This window comes from Enhydra lutris, unplaced genomic scaffold (assembly GCF_002288905.1).
Source record: "Enhydra lutris kenyoni isolate GAN:26980312 unplaced genomic scaffold, ASM228890v2 scaffoldscaffold48, whole genome shotgun sequence".
Lineage (NCBI taxonomy): Eukaryota > Metazoa > Chordata > Mammalia > Carnivora > Mustelidae > Enhydra > Enhydra lutris.
In genome coordinates this window covers 119,745-138,675 of record NW_019154132.1, presented here as the reverse complement: position 1 = coordinate 138,675, position 18,931 = coordinate 119,745, and the positions used below count along the sequence as shown (strand labels likewise).

Sequence of the window (18,931 nt, the reverse complement as noted above, 5' to 3'; positions counted from 1 at the left end):
ACTTTGGCCTGCCCATGGCCACTAGGAAGCCTGCTCAAATAGCATGTGAATGGTTACACATTGGTGCCCATGAACTCATGGGACTTTGAAGACCAGAATTCCCCAAAAGATCTACATGTAAGCCCTTCAGTGCTCCTTGGCATTCTGAGAGTCTAGTCTGAAACCCAAGGGCCTCCAGCCCTCCACATCTCTTGCCTACCCTTCCCCTTTGACTCCACCTTTTCTCACGTCAGCATCCACCACTTAACCCACAACTCCAGCAAACCTCCCTTTGCTGAGGCCTTTATGCATGCTGTTCCCATGTCCAGTAGCTATGTTCCTACTCTTCTCTCAACCTTCAGGTCCTAGATCTGACTCACACCCTGAAGAGGCCTGTCCTGAGCCCAGGCTCTGCGGTAGACGCTGGCTTCAGCACCCACAGTCCTCAGTACTCCCCTTGCAGAGATATGTCACAGGGGTATTGCTAGGTGAAGCTCTGTCTCCTCTGCTACAATGGACAGCTGTTTGGACAGCAAACACATCCTGTCGCTTGCTGCTGTATACCTAGCTCCTGACCCAGGGCTTTGCTCATGATTAGTATTCAATAAAGAATTACTAAATGAATGAGTGAACTGCCCAAATGCACAAGTTAATAAGAACATAAAATTTGCTTCAAAATGTCTACTTTTCCTGAGGCAGTGGTTCTCAAGTCAATCCATCAGAATCACCAGAAGCTGTTAAAAATTCAGATTTCTGGGGAGCCCGGGTGGCTCAGTGGGTTAAAGCCTCTGCCTTCAGCTCAGGTCATGATCCCAAGGTCCTGGGATCAAGCCCCACATCGGGCTCTCTGCTCAGTAGGGAGCCTACTTCCCCTCCTCTCTCTCTGCCTGCCTCTCTGCCTACTTGTAATCTCTGTCTGTGAAATAAATAAATAAAATCTTTTAAAAAAATTCAGATTTCTGGGGCACCTGGGTGGCTCAGTGGGTTAAACCTCTGCCTTCGGCTCAGGTCACGGTCTCAGGGTCCTGGGATCGAGTCCCACATCAGGCTCTCTGCTCAGTGGGGAGCCTGCTTCCCTCTCTCTCTCTCTGCCTGCTGCTCTGCCTACTTGTGATCTCTCTCTCTCTTTGTCAAATAAATAAGTAAAATCTTAAAAAAAAAATTCAGATTTCTGAATAAGCTCTAGCCCCAGCTCCCATATAGAATGATTTAGTAGATCTGAGATAAGAACAAGGGGCTGGGTTTTTCACAACAACCCCCCCCTTTGCAAAATACAAAGCTAATTCTTGTCCTGCGACTAATTTGTATGACAGGTCTTAAATTCAAATACAGACACTGCTTTGGAAGTTACATCACCTGACACGATTTCCAAGTGCATAGAGCATACTGCCACTGCAGACCCCTGGTGACCTGGTGACACCCTCCTGTCAGCACTACCATCCCACATCCCCACTCAGCTTCATCTGCTTCACACTCCCTATTTTTTATTCACTTCCACCAAGAAAGCTGAAAGCAGCATGTTATAATATTCTTCACGTGTGCAGATTTCTTAGAGCATCTTCCTGACAAACAGCTTCTGTGCTAAAAATTAATGGCATCTGTGCAAGTCACCATAGGGGGAATGCACTGTGGCACTATCCAGGCAGTCTGATGGAGCTCAGTAATACTAGGTCTAGGGAAGGTTGCCAAGCCGAGGGACAACAGAATATAGTGACCAAAAGGGGACACTTGTGAGAAGGAAAAGAGACTCTGTTAATAATTACAGTTGACCCTTGAACAATGAGGGGTGGGACATCAACTCCCCACATAAGCTGAGAATCCATGAATAACTTCTGACTTCCCAAAAACTTAACTACTAATCACCTACTGTTGACTGGGAGTCTTAGCAATAAACAGCCTATTAATGCATATTTTGCATGTTATATGTATTACATACTATATTCTTACAATAAAATAAGCTAAAGGAAAGTAAATGTTATTAAGAAAATAACAAGGAAAAGGAAATATATTTACGGTATTGTAAAAAAGTCCTTGAGTAAGTGGACCTGCTGCGTAGTTCAAACCTGTGTTGTTCAAGGGTCAACTGTTCTCCTGGAAAACAGGCAAGGCCCAGAAGTGAGCCAGGTCACGGAGATGTGTGATCACCCTGGCTCACGGAATACTCAGGGAGGCAAAATTAGTTTGGAGTGCCCCATGTGACTGATTAGTCAGTTATATCCATGACTGAAGTCATAGCACTGAGGCAAGCTGGTTTAGGTCTGTAACTAGGAACATGTGAAACAGTATCTCAGAGGAAAACACCAGCATCCACTGCCAAGGAGCAAAAACATTTGACAGGTCTTTCTTGAAACAGAATCAGTCTTTGAGATCCTCCTGTGAGGAAGGGTGGAATAAATACTGTATTGTTCCTGTCTTAAAATATAAAAACAATACAAGTCCATCTTGGAGATGGATCAAACTGATATTCTCTGGCAGCTCTTGGCTGCATAGACTATGCTTTTTCAATGTGTAATCTCCCATTCTCCAGGGTCTCTCCTGTCTTTATTAGGAGGCGACATTATATACTAAAGGGCATAGTCATCACATGGCTCTCTTAGCTGACAGTAACAGCAACTTCCTCCTTAACCAAACTTTAGTCAGGCTCCTTTGAGCCTTCTTCTTGACTAGGCCTCACCTGTGGCCTGCCAGTTTTAGCAAAGAATCCTGCTAAGCCAGTTTATCAAGAATCCTCCCAATCTTGATATCCAATCAAGCTCATCTTCTCTACCCTTGATATTTAATCAAATTCTTTTCAATAATTTTCCATCTTTCCCTCACCTTGCCTGTTGCCTATAAATCCCCATTTGCTCCTATTGTATTAAGAGTCGAATTTGGGACGCCTGGGTGGCTCAGTTGGTTAAGCGGCTGCCTTGGGCTCAGGTCATGATCCCAGCGTCCTGGGATCGAGTCCCATATCGGACTCCTTGCTCGGCAGGGAACCTGCTTCTCCCTCTGTCTCTGCCTGCCTCTCTGCCTACTTGTGATCTCTCTCTCTCTCTCTCTGACAAATAAATAAGTAAAATCTTAAAAAAAAAAAAGAGTTGAATTCTCTCACTTGCAATAGTATCTCTACGTATTGCACTAGCCTCAAACAAAGGCTTCCTTGCCATTTTTAGTAAGAATAATTTTTCTTTTATAACATTGACCACAAATAGCTCCAGATTCATAAAACTGACAGTTATAATGAACCATAACATGAGCATGTATATTTGCCCCAAATCACAGAATGTACAACAGTAGATGAATGGTTTACTGATTCCTGTCACAGGTGGACTTCATGCTGGACACTCAGGATACAGGTGTGATGGGGAGAGATAGGGCCCTGCCAGAGGCATACTACTTCCCAAGGATTTTCAGGAGGAAGGAACACTTAGGGGACCTGCAGTTCAAGAGCAGTGGGTCAGGAGAGAGGGAAGGACAGGCAGGGGAGCAATGGAAACCACCAGTGCAGAGAAAGGCGGCTAATCTCTACCAGGAGAGAGCATGAGGGAGGCAGAGACACAGCAGAGAAGAACAGGACCAGGCTGTGGACCAGGCTGCATGCAGCAGACACAGGCAACCATGGAAGGCTTTCAGGGCTCTAGATAAAGTACCACTAAGATGATTAAGATGTGTGGGACCATTAGAAAGATATTTTCATGTATTTTTATTTAACATATCTTGGAAATGTCATGATAAAAATAGAGGAAAGGTAAAGTTGTGTATGCAGTCAATGTCTTCATTATCATATTACCTCTGTAAGGGGAACACTGGGGGCTGGTGGGGAGGGTCCAAGAAGGGCCATTTCTGTCTTTATCTTTGAACTTTTCTATATGGTTTCGATGTTCTAATTGTGTGCATGCTTTACTTCAATTTACTTTTTTCCTTTTTAAGTCAAGAGGGGTTATTTAGGGAAAAGATTATGGCCCAGTTTTGCTTTTCTTTTTTGTACTTCTACTGTTTTCTCTACCAAAATAAACTAATACACTTCATATTATTTTTTAAATAAAATAAAGCAAGGACATGAGATTAGATCACCTCTGTGCCCCGCTGCTCTAGAGCCATGGTTTTATGATTACTAAATCCATCCTTTAGAAGCCAACTCTAGTCAAGCTTCTACTCCCTGCACTGGTATCTAAAACATAACATTATCTTTCCACTCCCATTATCAATTCCTCAAGTCTCCTGATGATGTCACCTTCTCCCAGTCCCCTAGAATGAAAATCTGGACCCCATTCCCACCATGGCACTCCCCTCCACACTCCCTTGTGCCTCTCTCTGACCCGTGAGTTACAAAGTCCTAGCACAGTCCTGGCTGCTTCTCCCGCAGTCAGAGCATGAGCTCATACATGGGCTAGAGCAGTATCCATTGAACTAGCTTCTCTGTCCCATCAAATTAATTTTGTAAGGTCATATTCTCACTGGGTCATTTTCTAGATAATGTTTAGTAGCAAACCCTTTCCAAAGAAAATGAAAGCCAAAACTGAAATTCAACTGAAAATTTCAATTTGGCTTCCACATGATGGCTCCAACTTACCCCTGAAGGATTTCCCCCATTTCTCTCCAATTTGCAGCCAAACCAAGTAACCTCCAGTTTCCCAATACCCTTTACTGGTCCTACTTTGCAATATCACACTTCTTTGCTCTCAATATTCTCTTTAAACAGAGAAGTGATCCCCACTATTTGGGGTCCCTCATCCCCCTTGGCTATACTAAAAAATTATAAACCCTATAATAGACAATTATTTCACTGGTTTCCTAGCCTCTGAAGCCCTTTCCTATGTCTGAGGAATTTCCCCGCAATTTAGAGTCTTGGTAGGAAGCAGAGCCCAGCTCTTACTACAGAAGCTGCCAATACCAGATGACTGACTGCTTGCATTTGCCTTTGCTGCTGTGACACGGAAATGTGACAAAAGTGCAACAGCTGCTCCAGACCAGAATCCAGAGATAACCCACAATATTCTCTCCCCCAACAGGGGCAGTAGGGCTGGTAGCACATCTAGAACCCAAAATAGCATCAGCAGTATCTTGGAGCAGCCCCAGAAATGCTCTCACCAGATCAGTTCTAGGATCTGCTTCTGGCAAGTTAGCCTTAATCTAGTTCTCCCAACTTCCTGGCCATCCTACTTATTGTTTTGTGTTTTTTTATGGCTAATATTTTTTTATAAATAATTATTTTTATTAACATACATTGTATTATTAGCCCCAGGGGTACAGGTCTGTGAATTGTCAGGCTTACACATTTCACAGCACTCACCATAGCACATACCCTCCCCAATGTCCATAACCCAACCATCCTCTCCCTACCCCTCCTTTCCCCAGCAGCCCTCAGATTGTTTTGTGACATTAAGAGTCTCTTATGGTTTGTCTCCCTCCTGATCCCATCTTGTTTCATTTTTTCCTTCCCTACCCCCCAAGCCCTCCACGCTGCCTCTCAAATTCCTCATATCAGAGAGATCATATGATAATTTTGTCTTTCTCTGACTGACTTATTTCACTCAGCATAATACCCTCTAGTTCCATCCACGTCATTGCAAATGGCAAGTTTTCATTTATTTTGATGGCTGCATAGTATTCCATTGTGTGTGTATGTATATATATATATATATATATATATATATATATATATACATACCACATCTCCTTTATTGATTCATCTGTTGATGGACATCTAGGTTCTTTCCATAGTTTGGCTATTGTGGACATTGCTGCGGACTGTGGACATTGTGGACATAAACATTCGGGTGCATGTGCCCCTTCGGATCACTACATTTCTATCTTCAAGGTAAATACCCAGTAGTGCGATTGCTGGGTCGAACATCCTACCTATTGTACCCAAAGCAGCCACATTTGGATTTTGTTGCTTACAAACACTGACCCTGGTGTAGGGCTTTCAACCCAGTAAAAATGCATAAATGCAAATGAGCTGTACAGACCTTCAGGCAAGTCACAGACTAGCAAAGTCCTACCCACCTTGTAAGCAGCAGCCCCACTGGCACTCCAAAAAAGAGTTAGAGATCACTCCAACAGGAGATTCCTCCCCCACTCTGGACTTTACTCAACCTCATTAAGGACTTCACCACTCCTCAATAGCTCCCCAATTTGTCTGCTCCTCTTGAAACTTCGGTGCAGTACCTTTGTTCAGTTTCTTAGTGCCTCCCCTCTGACTTGTAACAGCCTCCTAAAGATCTCTCTACCTTTGGATGGATCCCTTCAAAGGAATCCTCAACCAGACTCCAAGTGCAAAACTATGTAACTCTTCAGATTAAAACCTTCTTAGGGTTCCAAGTAGCTGTCACCATAGAAACTAAATCTGGTACCTCAGCAATTGAGACCTTCAGGTACTGAAGTTGCTATGTCTGCAACCTCAGCCCCATGCCTAGTTCTTTCCCTAAACTTCCCCAGAGCTGAAGTAACCATTCAAAGATGCAGGGCGAGACCCCCAATTCTAGCATCCAGGTTTTAAGGGAAACAACCCAATTTTCAACTGCTATCAACTACATAAAAAAACCCCCCACAAAACCTTAAATATTTTGATAGACAAAACACATCTGCATGCTGACTATAGCCCATGGACATCAAGTTTATGACTTCTATCTGCTGCTTGCATCAGATATGATGTATTGTGAGTATGTTCTCTCTAAACTTGGATGGTTCTCCCTTGATTCCTAGTTACTCAAGTAAATGTTTCTTCAATGAATAGATGAACAAAAAGAGAATGTGAATAAGGTAGGAGGAAGTAAAGCAAGGAAAGCAGAGACATGAAAAACAATGATGAGTAAAGCCTAAGAAATCAAACCTTGCCCCTGTTCTGCCCTGGGCAGGTTTCTATAGGGGTCAGTGATGGTCACAGCAGCAGCACAGGGGCCAGTGCTGGATGAGAGCAGCATCCCAAAAGGAGGCCAGGTCAGAGTGCTGGCAAAGACCGAGGCTTAATCTTACCAAAATCAAAGAGCTAACTTACTAAAAATCAGTTAAGATGCACATTTCGTATGCATTTAAAATTTATTTTTTAAAAAGATTTATTTATTCCTTTGTCAGAGAGGGAGAGAGAGACCATAAGCAGGGGGATCAACAGGCAGAGCAGGCAGAGGGAGAAGCAGGCTCCCCACTGAGCAAGCCATCCCAGGACCTTGGGATCAGGTCCTGAGCCAGAGGCAGAGGCTTAACCGACTGAGCCACCCAGATGTCCCTAAAATTTTTTTCTTTTTTTCTTTTCCAAGTCTTTATCTAAACTCCAGTTAGTTAACATACAGTGTAATATTAGTTTTAGGTGTAGAATTCAGTGATTTATCACTTATATCCAACACTTGGTGCTCATCCTTATTCTCCATCAACCATCTAACCCAAGCCCAACCCCCCTCCCCTCCAGCAACCTTCAGTTTGTTCTCTGGTTTGTCTCTTTTCTGCCCCTCCCCCAAATTCATCTGTTTTATTTCTTAAATTCCACATATGCAAAAAGAAGACAGAGCTATGTCAGTAAACTTTAAACTCCATTTTCAAGACCACAAGAGTAAACTAGCATTTCGAGGGCCAAAAACAGAAAGTGAATGGCTCAATTCCAGTTTCTGTAGTTTCTTCCATATAGAATTACAAAATAAGAGAAAGGAAGGCTAACCACTGGCACGGTGCGAAATTACATTTTTTTGTTTTCAAGAAGAATAGAAACCCCATAAATATTTAAACTTCTACTCTAGTCAGCTTCATAATTCAAACTTGAAACAAAAAATTTGACCTCCCCCCACCCCAAAATTTTGACCTATCCACTTCCCTGGCATGATTGTTGCTGGTAATCCTTAAGTACAGAGAAAGAGAAAATGAAATGAAATAATTTTCCAGCAGAAAGATAGCTTATAGAGACCATGGAAGAGCAGAGTGTTCATCTGGGACAAAGTGGATGAATAGTCAGTCAATTCATGAAGTCTGAACTTAAGCCAGAAGCAAGAACACAAGGAAAGTGAAATCATTGCCACCTGGGAGCAAAGAAAAGCATAGATCAAAGAAAGAAGTTTGTATATGCAGTTTGGATATGTTTCAGAATGTTCTATGACTCTAGGATAAGAACCACCAGATTGGTCCTAATTGTCTTTGGGCCTCAGAAATAATTTTTATTCCCTCTGCAGAGGATGTTCTTCCTCCATTGTTCACCTGAGTGGTGCCTTGTCCTTTAAGTCTCCCATAAGATGACAGCTCTTAAGGAAGTCTCTCATGACCATTAAATTCCCTGTCACTCTCCATCACAACCCCTTGTTATTTTCTTCATCATATTTATCAGTACTTAAAATTATTTTATATTTGCTTACTTTTTTGATTGACCTTGAAGCAGGGGGTTTGTCTATTGTCTTCCCTGCTCTGTTTCAAGAGCCTGCCACAGAGTCCAGCACATAAAGAGATAATAAAAGGCAATGGAAGATGCTCTCTAGCACTCTTTCTAGTCAAAAAAAGATTCTTGTTTACTGGTAAAAGACTGTGTAGAGACAGGAAATGAAGGCAGACTCCTGCAGAAATACTTTGAAACCATGCTAAAGATTCTCCATGTTTAATGGCTCCTCTTGATCAATATCCTTCACACCCACACTATACTAACACTGTCTATACAGAAGTGCATAAAATCAAATCCTTCACCACAAAAAAGCACTTATGAACAAAACAATACTGCTTCTAAGGGCAATAAATATTTTGAGTTTATTTTTTAAACATTTCTCTTAGTGCTTCAAGATACCATGCAATCTAAGACCACCACCCAAACAGATTTAAGAGATAAAATTCAGATAAAATCAAGCAGCAGGACAAGGCTGTTGGGGGTGGGATAATCTTAATTCTTCCTAGGTCAGAAAGACCTTTCTGGGTTTCAAAGCCAGGAAGGAGGGGGAGAACTTTGGTGGATTCTGTGAAGGGTTAAATGTCACAGACTTTCTTAATGCCATTTGGCCATGGGCTTAACCAGTTTGCATTTGCAAAAGGATGAATCTGAGAATACTCTTGGAGCACCTGGGTGGCTCAGTCAGTTGAGCATCCAACTCTTTATTTCACCTGAGGTCATGATCTCAGGGTCATTGAGATAGAACCCATGTTGGTCTCTGCACCCAGCACAGAGTCTGCTTAAGATTCTGTCCCTTTCCCTCTACCCCCTACCTTCTGCTTGTGCTCTTAAAAAAAAAAAAAGGAAAGAAAAGAGAAAAGAATCTGAGAATAATTTTGTATGCACTTAGAATAAAGCCTTAAGCATTTGTTCCTTCAACATAAAATAAAACTCTAATGTTGAAAAGAAAAAATATCCAGAAGGTAGTAATGGGGACAGGAGACAGAGTACCAGCAAACAGCAGTCTGTCTACACAGCTGCGTACACGGTGTGCTTATCTCCCACAGAAGGACTCCTCTGTAAGCTGCCTGGGGCTGGATGACAGGGTCTTCCTGTCTTTCACATTCATTTCCCAGTACGGGCTCTAGCACAGTGCCTTGACAATAGCAGGTGCTCAATAGTATAATCTGATGACTGGGTGGATGGACAGATGAATAAATTATGAAGGTGGCCAAGTCAGGTGCTGTCACATGGTAACAGCACAAAGATGTCTAACCTTCTAGCCCCTCAACATATGAAAACAGAGCTTCTCAACCTTTAAGGCCCTATTCACCTTTTTTTTTTTTTTGCCTTCCTCTTTCATTTTTATTTTTTTATAAACATGTAATCCTATTCACCTTTTGATAATCATCCAGTTCTAGATTACCCAGACTTTCTCCTCTGAAGGGAGAAGCCTAGGCCAATGGCTCTCAATGGGGGACAATTCTGCCCTCCAGCTTATATCTTCGAATTCCTGGAGATATTATTTTTGGCTGTCACAATGGGGTAGGAGTGCAACTGGTACCTAGTGGGGAGAGGCCTTGAATGTTACTAAACCTCCTACAATGCAAAAGACAACCCCCACAACAAAGACTGACCCAGCCTGGGATGTGAGAGGGATGGGGTGGCTGGATTATGGACATTTGGGAGGGTATGTACTATGGTGAGTGGTGTGAATTGTGTAAGACTGATGAATCACAGACCTATACACCTGAAATAAATAATATATGTTAATTTTTAAAAAAAGACTGACCCAGCCCAAAATGTTAATAATGCAGAGGTTGAGGAACCCTCATAGGGGAGGATATTTATGTCTTTGATCTTTTCCTCTTGAACTAAACTTTCTCCACTCTACTGCCTTATCTTCCTAAGGAGAACAGAGCTATCCTTAACTAGTATCATTACTATAATCATTAATGGGACAAATCAACTCACACTAATAGCAGTGCACATTTGCACTTCACAGGCTGCAAGAATGTCTTCTAAAAAATTTTCATTTGCTTCTCTCAAGAATTTGGGAAGTATCATCATATTCATTTTTGAGCAAATGACACTAGATAAGCTAACCATCATTTCTATGAGTTGAAAGAGGTAAAGAAATTGAAGCTCAGGGATATTAAGTGATTTGTTCAAGATCACATGCATAAAGCAGCAGACTGTTAGAGACACCCCAAATCAGGCTTTGTGATAACCCTGGCCCCCTCGCTTTCACCACAGTGGACTTCTCATGGAATGGTGGTGGCCCAATGGAAATATAATGTAAGCCATATACATAATTTAAAATTTTCTAGTAGCCACATAAAAAGTAAAAAGAAACAGATGAAGTCAATTTTAATATATTTTATTTAAGTGAAATATATTTAGAATATTTATAATATACAACATATAAACATATTTCCGCAATCAACATACAAAATTATTCATAGAATGGTTTACAAGTTTTTGTACTAACTCTTCAAAGTCTGGTGTGTATTTTATACTTAAATCACACCTCACTTGCAATTAGCCACATTTTAGTACTCAATAGCCCTGTGACTAATGGCTACTGTTTTGCACAATACAGGTTGCATGTGTGTGTGTGAGGGTGGAGGGAAAAGAGAAAAGGAAGAGAGACATGGGGAGGTGTAGAGGTTCCTGTGGGTTAAGACCGACAACTTGAGGAGAGTGGGGTAAGTAGATGATGAGTGCGATTTTAGGTGGCATTCAATCTAGGTCAAGATCTGCTGGAGTAAAAATGTTTAAGCTGAGATCAGAAGGAACTGCTCAAAGTTACAGGAATAGTGGCAAAGTACATTGCTAGAATCTAGAAATTAAAAGCCTTAGCTAGAATTTGTTCATGTATGTCTTAAACTAGGCTTCATATTTTCTCCATCCGTAAAAGCAAGTTGATTTGCAGAATCAATGCTAACCATAGAAATGCTTTTCTAAAACCATTTACAAATAAAAATATACAATGCCCTTGGAACGAAAAGCATGATTTGCAGTATCTGTGCCGTAAGGTTATTAGGACAAGATTTCTTTCCCATCTCACAGAAGCTGGTCATCCTTAGCAAAAGAAAACTTAAGAACTAAACAACATAGATTTTTCTTCTGACTGCTTAAAGTATAGCAGTTTTTATGTACATTTCACGTCCTCATGGAGAACATTCTCACCATACATTCCAGTCTCCTGTGTGGCAAAACGTCAGGTCTACCTCAGTGAGGCAGACACAGCTTGTTACATAGGCAACGTAAGGCGAGAGGAAAGAGGCTTCTGTGTTCTAGCCAATCAAAGATGATGAGGAAGTAGAAAAAGAGAACCCAACAGTTGTAATCTATTATTTTTTAAGCCTCATATCATGTGCCTACAAGCTTATAAAATCTAAGCCTCACTGTAGCCATGGTAAATCAGTGTTTCTTACCCTTTGTGCAGATTGGGAAATGGACCCTCAGAGAAATTAAATAACATGACTGAGTTCCTAATGCTAGGTTTGAAACTTAGTTCCTGTTGATTGTGAAGAGAGTGGAAATCTTTCCTTTGTGCTAGGATGGCAGTTCATCCCAAATGAAATCTAAAGACTTTGAAAAGTAACCCAAAAAAGCTCCCCAGAGTTCTAAATTAATTGCAAAATAGAAAAAGCCACCTTCTCTTTTCCTTCATGTTTGACATTCATAGAGAGGAGAGAAAGGCAGGCAACTAAAATAATCTTTGATTACTTTTTGTGCAATTCCCAAGTAGACCCTCTGAATTGGCCAAAAATGTAATCACTAATGAGTTTATGGTGTGTCAGGCCCTATTTTGAGACTTCACCACACAGGGTAACTCATCTGATCTTCACCATAACCCCATGAAGTCAGTGCTGTTATTTTCATTCCCATTTTACAAATGAGGTGCACAGAGGTTAAGTGACCTGCCGAAAGTCACCCAGCTGGTAAGTGGCAGAGCCTGGACTCAAAGCCTAGGTGGTCTGGCTCATAGACATAATGCAGAGTGCCTCATTATGCTGCTAAAGATCAATTTAGTAAATGTCTCTAGTGGGATTAGATTTAAACTAAACAGCCTGTTGCATGCAAATGTCGTGTTTCTGTGGAGTCTTTGAAAACTCCCAGTTGACTCAAAGTTCTCTCAAGGCTCTGAACCTGCTACTCTTTTTGGTGAGGGCTTATCACGGAAACTCCTATCCTCGTTGTCATCTTATTAGTCTTAAGTATTATAATACCCCATGAGAAACAAAAATCTAATCTCTCTAGCCAAGCATTTTATTAGAGAAATCTGCCCCAAATCCTTCTTCATGTGCATTTTTTAAAAGATTTTATTTATTTATTTGCCAGAGAGAGAGAGAGAGAGAGAGAGATTGAGAGGAAGAAGCAGACTCCCCACTAAGCTGGAAGCTCCATGCAGGACTCTATCCCAGGATCCTGAGATCCAGGCCTGAGCTGATGCTTAATCAACTGAGGCACCCAGGCACCCCCTCTATGTCATGTTTTTATCTTGATCAACCTGAATCAATGATCTAATTGTGGGCTGAAGGAAGCATTATCATTCTAGGCAGGATGTGAGGACCCTCTGGATCCAATAACTTAACCTCCCATTAACTGCCAGGGTTGGTGCACTTCATCTGGAACCCAGCTGCCGAGCCTGATGGCTTCTTCTTTCCTTGCTGCTCTATGTCCTCCAAAAGGCATCCTGCCTGGTGAAAATCTAGCTGTCCCTCGATTTCAAAGGAAACCTAGCTTGTGACAGTGGGAAGCAAATACTTCAGTTGGTTCAACCTCAAGACTGTGTCATTTACCCTCGGCCCTTTCAACTAGCACAGCAGCTGGCTAATAGTAGGGACACAATAAATATTTGTTAAATTAATCACCTCTCTAAACCTATTCTGTTTCTGCATCTCTGCATTAGATATAGTGGCTCTATTTACAATATAAGATGATTATGATAATAGCAGCAAGAAATTCATTACTTTCTTTGAAAGGTAAAAAATCATGATATGAATATGAATGACTTTTGCTGAAAAGCCTTAATTTTGAAACTTAATCATTCACATCCTTAAGTATGTTATTTGAATTATAATATAAAAATACTATAAATTAAATGCTAAAAGCGGTGCAGAATGAACAACAAGTAAAAAAAAAAAAGTAGAAAAAAACAAAGGAAAACCAAGGTATGACTAACAAGCCCACCAACTTGTGGAAGCACCTTTATTGTTCTGTTCTCATTTAACAAGCAGAAGGTTCATGGTGCTGATGGATTTCAGTTTTAATGGGGACAGAATGCAAGTATTTATCCAAGAGAAATAATGTGTTTCCAATCTTGGTCACTGCCCACCCCGCCCCAAGAAAAAGCCCCACACAAGGAATACAATTCTGGTTACCATAAAGTCTCAGATATGCAGGCCCAAATCACACAGTTCTTCCATAAACTGGGTCGCAGAACACAAGAAACATGATGTGGGCAGGTGAAAAAGTTAACTGGGTACCCAGGATTACCTGTGGACTGCACTTTCTTCCCAACCTTAACTTCTAACACTCTCTATCGCACTTCACACTCTAGCTGAAAGATCCAAACTACTGCTAGTGCAGAGATGAAAGAGAAAAGAAAAGAAAGAACAGGGAGGAACGGAAGGAAGAAAGCAAGCAAGCCAGCCAGCCAGTCACATGGTTATATCTACCAAATATGAAAACTGATTCTATATGGATGTATGTGAGCGAATTAGAATGGGGACAGACAAGCTCTAGGCCGGAAACTAAGCTCTGATCCAGGACCACTTAAAGACCTGTGAAGAGGTACTTGCCTTTGCTGAGGGCTTTTTAAAGTTTTGTATCTCATTAAATCCAAAGTACCATATCACAAAATCCTTAACCCCTGGTGGACATGAATGCACATCCTAGGCAGCTCTAAACTGCAAGAGCTAATTCTTGTATCTTCCATTGTCAGGAAGGACACAGGCTATCTCACAATTTAGGAAGGGGCTTCTAGAGAAACTGAAGAGTCAACGGTGGGGGCCAGAAGAGAGACAAAAAGAAGACAGTAACATGGATTTTGTATAAGGCAAAATCAGCACAAGCAGCCAGCCAACAGGTTGCCCTTGTTACAGAAGCCATATAATCCAGCTCTGAATCTGTTTTCTCAACAACCCCCACCCTTGCCAGGTAACACCTCAGGACTTAGGTCTCTGCCAACTTCTCTGACCACACGAAGAAAAAAAAATGTGGGAGAAAGAGGAAATTAAATAATATAAGACACTTATCTACTCCAGTTTACTAATAATGTGGGTGGTGACGCTTCAAAAGCCGAGTTTGGGAGTTAAGGGGAGGAGAGAAAAAGAAACCACAATCCCTCTGAGCTCAGCTGAGGTCTCCGCAGAACAAGTGTCAACGTTTTTAAAGGGCACGGCTTGTTCTCAGTTGCAAAGCACACCGGCTGGCAGGGTAGGCGCGGGGGACTGCTTACCCGGAAGCCCTCAGGACGCCCGTGGCGGAGGGGGGGCACCCCAAAGACATTGACATCACAAGCACCAAGCCAGGCGCGCTGCCCCTCCTTCGCGAAGAGGGGGCACCCGTTGAGGGCTCTCCTTGCCCTGCAAACACCAGCCGGGGGGAAGCCTGAAAAGTGGAAGCAAAACCAGCACAAATGAAAGAAAGACACGTTACCTTGTTCATCCCATTCCCCATGGTGGCTGAATGCGAACTCTAGCACCCTTGGAAATGAGGTCGCAGGCTCACTAATGGCATGTTACAACAGGAGGGAGGAGCAGGTGGTGCGGGCGGGGGAGGAGGCCCTGGGGAGTAATTTCGTGCTCGCAGTATAAACAACAACAACAACAATCAGGGACATCCAGGCCACTCGGCTTGCTCCAGGTAGCTGGCCTGGATGGAAGAGCTTTCCGCTCGTCCGCCCCGGACTTCCCGGCCGAGCAGAGCAGAGAACTGGCGCTCTTGCCGGGAAATGGTCTCGCTTTGCCACTGCACGCCCCGTGAGCGCCCAATCAACCCTCCCCGGCGGCTCCCTGGGACTTGTAGTCAGGCTCCCGGGCGCTGCGACGGCTCGCCCCGCCCTGCGCAGCCCACAGCTTCCCGGCTGCGGGAGCCTGAGCCCAAAGCGCACGCGCAACGCGAGCGCCGGGAGCCGCTGCTATGATCCGTTGGGGAGGACTTCAGGGCGGGGGCGGGGCCTGGTGGTCGCGCAGGCGCCTCCCCAACCCGGCCTCAGCACGTAACGCAGCAACCTCCCCCGGGATCAGGGTCACCAAAACTCCCGCAGACCTTTTCCCCTGGGGCGACTGGGGAGACCTGTTACCAGTAGTCACCACCCTTCCTTGACTGCCTCGGTGAATCAGGTGCTAATCAGAGCCTTGGTCTTCGCAGCTCCCCTTCTTGGGTTTTCTGAGGGCGACAGTTTTAGGCCCGGGTTGGGGGATTCCTATGGCCCTGCCCCACCCACGAAGACCGAGAAGACTCACCCGGTGGGGAAAGGTGGACTCAGTGACTCATCTCTGGGATGACCTAACCTCCCTACTGTGGGGGAGCAGATGGCCAGATCTCAGACCTCATACTGTGTCATGAGACGTCTAGTATGTGCCCATCTTCAGATATAAACTGGCTGTAGTAGGTGGCTTAGCTGTGTTGATAGAGTTGCTTCTGGAAAGCCCCTGTCCTTGCTAAACAGCATAATGTCTGCATTATAATTGTGTCTACAGTAGAATACTTTCCAACCTATAGTAGAATTGTTTTGAGAATTCTGTCACTTCTACTAAGCAGCTTTCTTCCCTGGGGACGGAATCCTTGAGGTAGGGGTTTCTCAGTGTTATTTTTATTTCGTTAGCAATGCTCTGTACAAAATAGGTGCCCAATGTTAAATGAACATATATTATCAATCTAATATGGCTGGGCTCACCCCTGATGACCTTATTTCAGCTGCTCCTTCTTGCTCAACAACTTAACAGCCACACTGACTTTCTTTGTGCCTCTTGAACCTGCCAGGCTGGATCGTGCACTCTGTATGGGCTGTGCTCTCCATCCAGACCTAGCCCTTTGCAAAGCTGGATCTTTCTTTGAGGTCTCAGCCCAAATGTCACCCCTCCTCAAAGAGGCTTTTCCCTACCACCCAATTTAAAGCAGATTCTTAAGTCACAGTTAAGTTATCCTATATTTTTTCTTCATGGTATTTAACCTAATTGGACATTATCATATATGTTTGCTTACATTTTATCTGTCTCACTAAAAAGCAGCCTTCTGATGTAAAGGACCTTACCCATCTCATTCATTGCCAAAGCCACATGGTCTGGGATAGTACCTGGCATGAAATAGGGGTTCAGTATATACTTGTTGAATAAATTAATGAATTCTGGAGGACTGATACCATCAATTAGATTCTGAAGGATGCTGACATTTTGTAAAGAACTTCCAGATTCCATCTGAGTCATATCTCTCCTTGGACTCAATATATTTTCTGGGCAGTAGCAGGGACAAGAACCCTCATGTAGGAAGCCCCCACTCAGTGTTCACCCAAATTGTCTCCCATGGGTTGGTTGGAATCCAGACCTGCCCTCTTGCTTATGGAGTGTTTCTTCTCTACCACCTTCACTTCCTCTTGTCTTCCTCACCTTCCAGACACCTGGACAGCATATCTCCTATCCCTCTGCTCCTCACCATCACTATTTTTTTACTGCCTTCCTGCTTATAGATAACACAAGGTGGTTAGTAGACTGCCTGGGGGAGTCTGTCTGGGGAATCCCAAGACCAGACTTTGTTCCTGAATCTCATAGTGATCTTTGGCAAGATGATCAACTTTTCTGAACCTGTTTTTTTTTTTTTTTCCCTCCTCATTTTAGAGAGCATTGAACTTCAAATTTTTGAAGATCCTATTCAGCAATCAATGAACTACTTTTTCCCCTCCACTTCACTTTTGCTGTTGTTGTTTCCAGTAGACAGATGAACTTTCAAGAACATAACCAGTTCATAAGTTGGTACTTTCCAATAAATGGCAGATCCATATGAATTTTTTCTTCTGTAATCCATTTGGAACATTTCCGTTCTCTTACTCATTTCTTATAACCTCTTCTAAGCTCATAACTTGTGATGGTTATCTCTTAACAGTCAAAATGGGTACTCTGGTCTTCATAAGACCAATACTCTGGTCTTAAAAGATCCACATGATCAGAACTGATTTCAAATCCTCAAATTTTTATTTTTGGTTAAATGAGAAAAGAGAAGACCATTAACATCAGAAGTCAGAAGACTTATTTTAAAAATATATTCTGTGGGATGTTTCTCCATAAGAGACTGTCTCCCTTCACTCCCCTCATCCTATCCTAGAGCTTAATCCTACCTCTCTTTATCATCACACAACAATTAACAGTTTGTCATATCTTGCAAGTCTATGACTAAAGAAAAGGAAAAGGAAAAGTCTGATCCAGTTTGGGCACCAAGTCCTGGTTTCCTTTCTTTTCATTTTCACAGCAACACCTCTGAGATTTTCAGGTTCAGTTCTCCTCTTGAACGGGGGAACGGCCTATTTCCAAGTGCCTTTCTGTCTTCTTTTATTCTTGATAGCTCCTTATTATAGAAAGAAGGAAAGGAAGGAGACTCCTAGAAGAAGCTGGCAAGTTTCACATCTAAAGTAGAAACTATTCTTTTGCATTCTCTCTGGCTCATAAAATTTTTTAAATCATCACAAGCCTAGTGGAATCTCATGCCATATAAGATTTTTGCTTCCATTTTCTTTCCTTCCATTTTTGTGTCTCTCAAAACAACACCATGAATTTTGGTAATGACTCCAAATAAGTAAAGCCTTCACATGTGCATGGTGAAGAATATTCTGTTAAGCGGAGTTCATAGGCATGTGGTGAAGGATAACCACTTAATGTTGTATTTAGTGAGCAATAACTGAACTTTAAGGTAGTAGTGTGCAAAAGTCCACCAGCAGAAGCTCAACAATTAAAGTCAGCCAGATTATGAGGGATAGTACTGATAATTTCAGAGAATTGAGATAAACATCTGACCTAATGAAAAGGAGCTACATAATCTTCCTTGGCCTTTTAAACATTCTATAATCCAGAGTTTCTCAACCTCACTATTGCTGATATTTGGGGCTGATTTTATTTATTTATTTATTTATTTTTTGCTTGTGGGGCTGTCCTGTGCATTGTAGGATATTTAGGAGTATCCCTGGTCTCTATTACTATATGTTACTAGCATCCCTATAGTGTCATGACAATCAGAAATATCTCCAGTCTTTGGAGAGCAAAACGCATTTCCTGCCATTATCATCTGAATGATAGGGCCACATAGATATCGTCTTTCAGACATGAAATCTCTTTCTTTCTGTAACTTTTTCCTTCTTTCTTTCTCTTGCTTTATAACAAGTTAAATTTATACTAATAGATAATGTTAGTCTTCCACAGAATTCTTAGGCCATGCTGTCATAAGAACAAACTAAGAACAAGAAGTTAAAATGAAGAGCTAATATAACTAAAGCATGACTGAAAGTAAAGGAAGCTAATGAATTATGGAAAGAAGAAGAAAGATGGAGTCTAGAACTACCTAAGCAAAAGCACAAAACATTTTCTTTATTTCTTCAGAACTGCCCAGAAAGAGGTCACCCGGTTGACT

General features: G+C 42.3%; 1 protein-coding gene across 2 annotated transcripts in view; it reads right to left on the bottom strand.

Annotated features, from left to right (window-relative positions):
* The window catches only part of LOC111156695 (dual specificity phosphatase 22), a 63,259-nt gene extending 47,899 nt beyond the window's left edge, over nucleotides 1–15,360 (bottom strand). The window contains exon 1 of one of the 2 annotated variants that reach the window (XM_022517723.1): nucleotides 14,972–15,360. In XM_022517723.1, coding sequence (XP_022373431.1) covers nucleotides 14,972–14,992 — 21 coding nt within the window. In that variant the 5' untranslated portion in view covers nucleotides 14,993–15,360. The remainder of the gene's footprint in view (nucleotides 1–14,971) is intronic. The other variant, XM_022517724.1, reaches the window with a different exon arrangement.
* Between the last annotated feature and the right edge of the window lie 3,571 nt (nucleotides 15,361–18,931).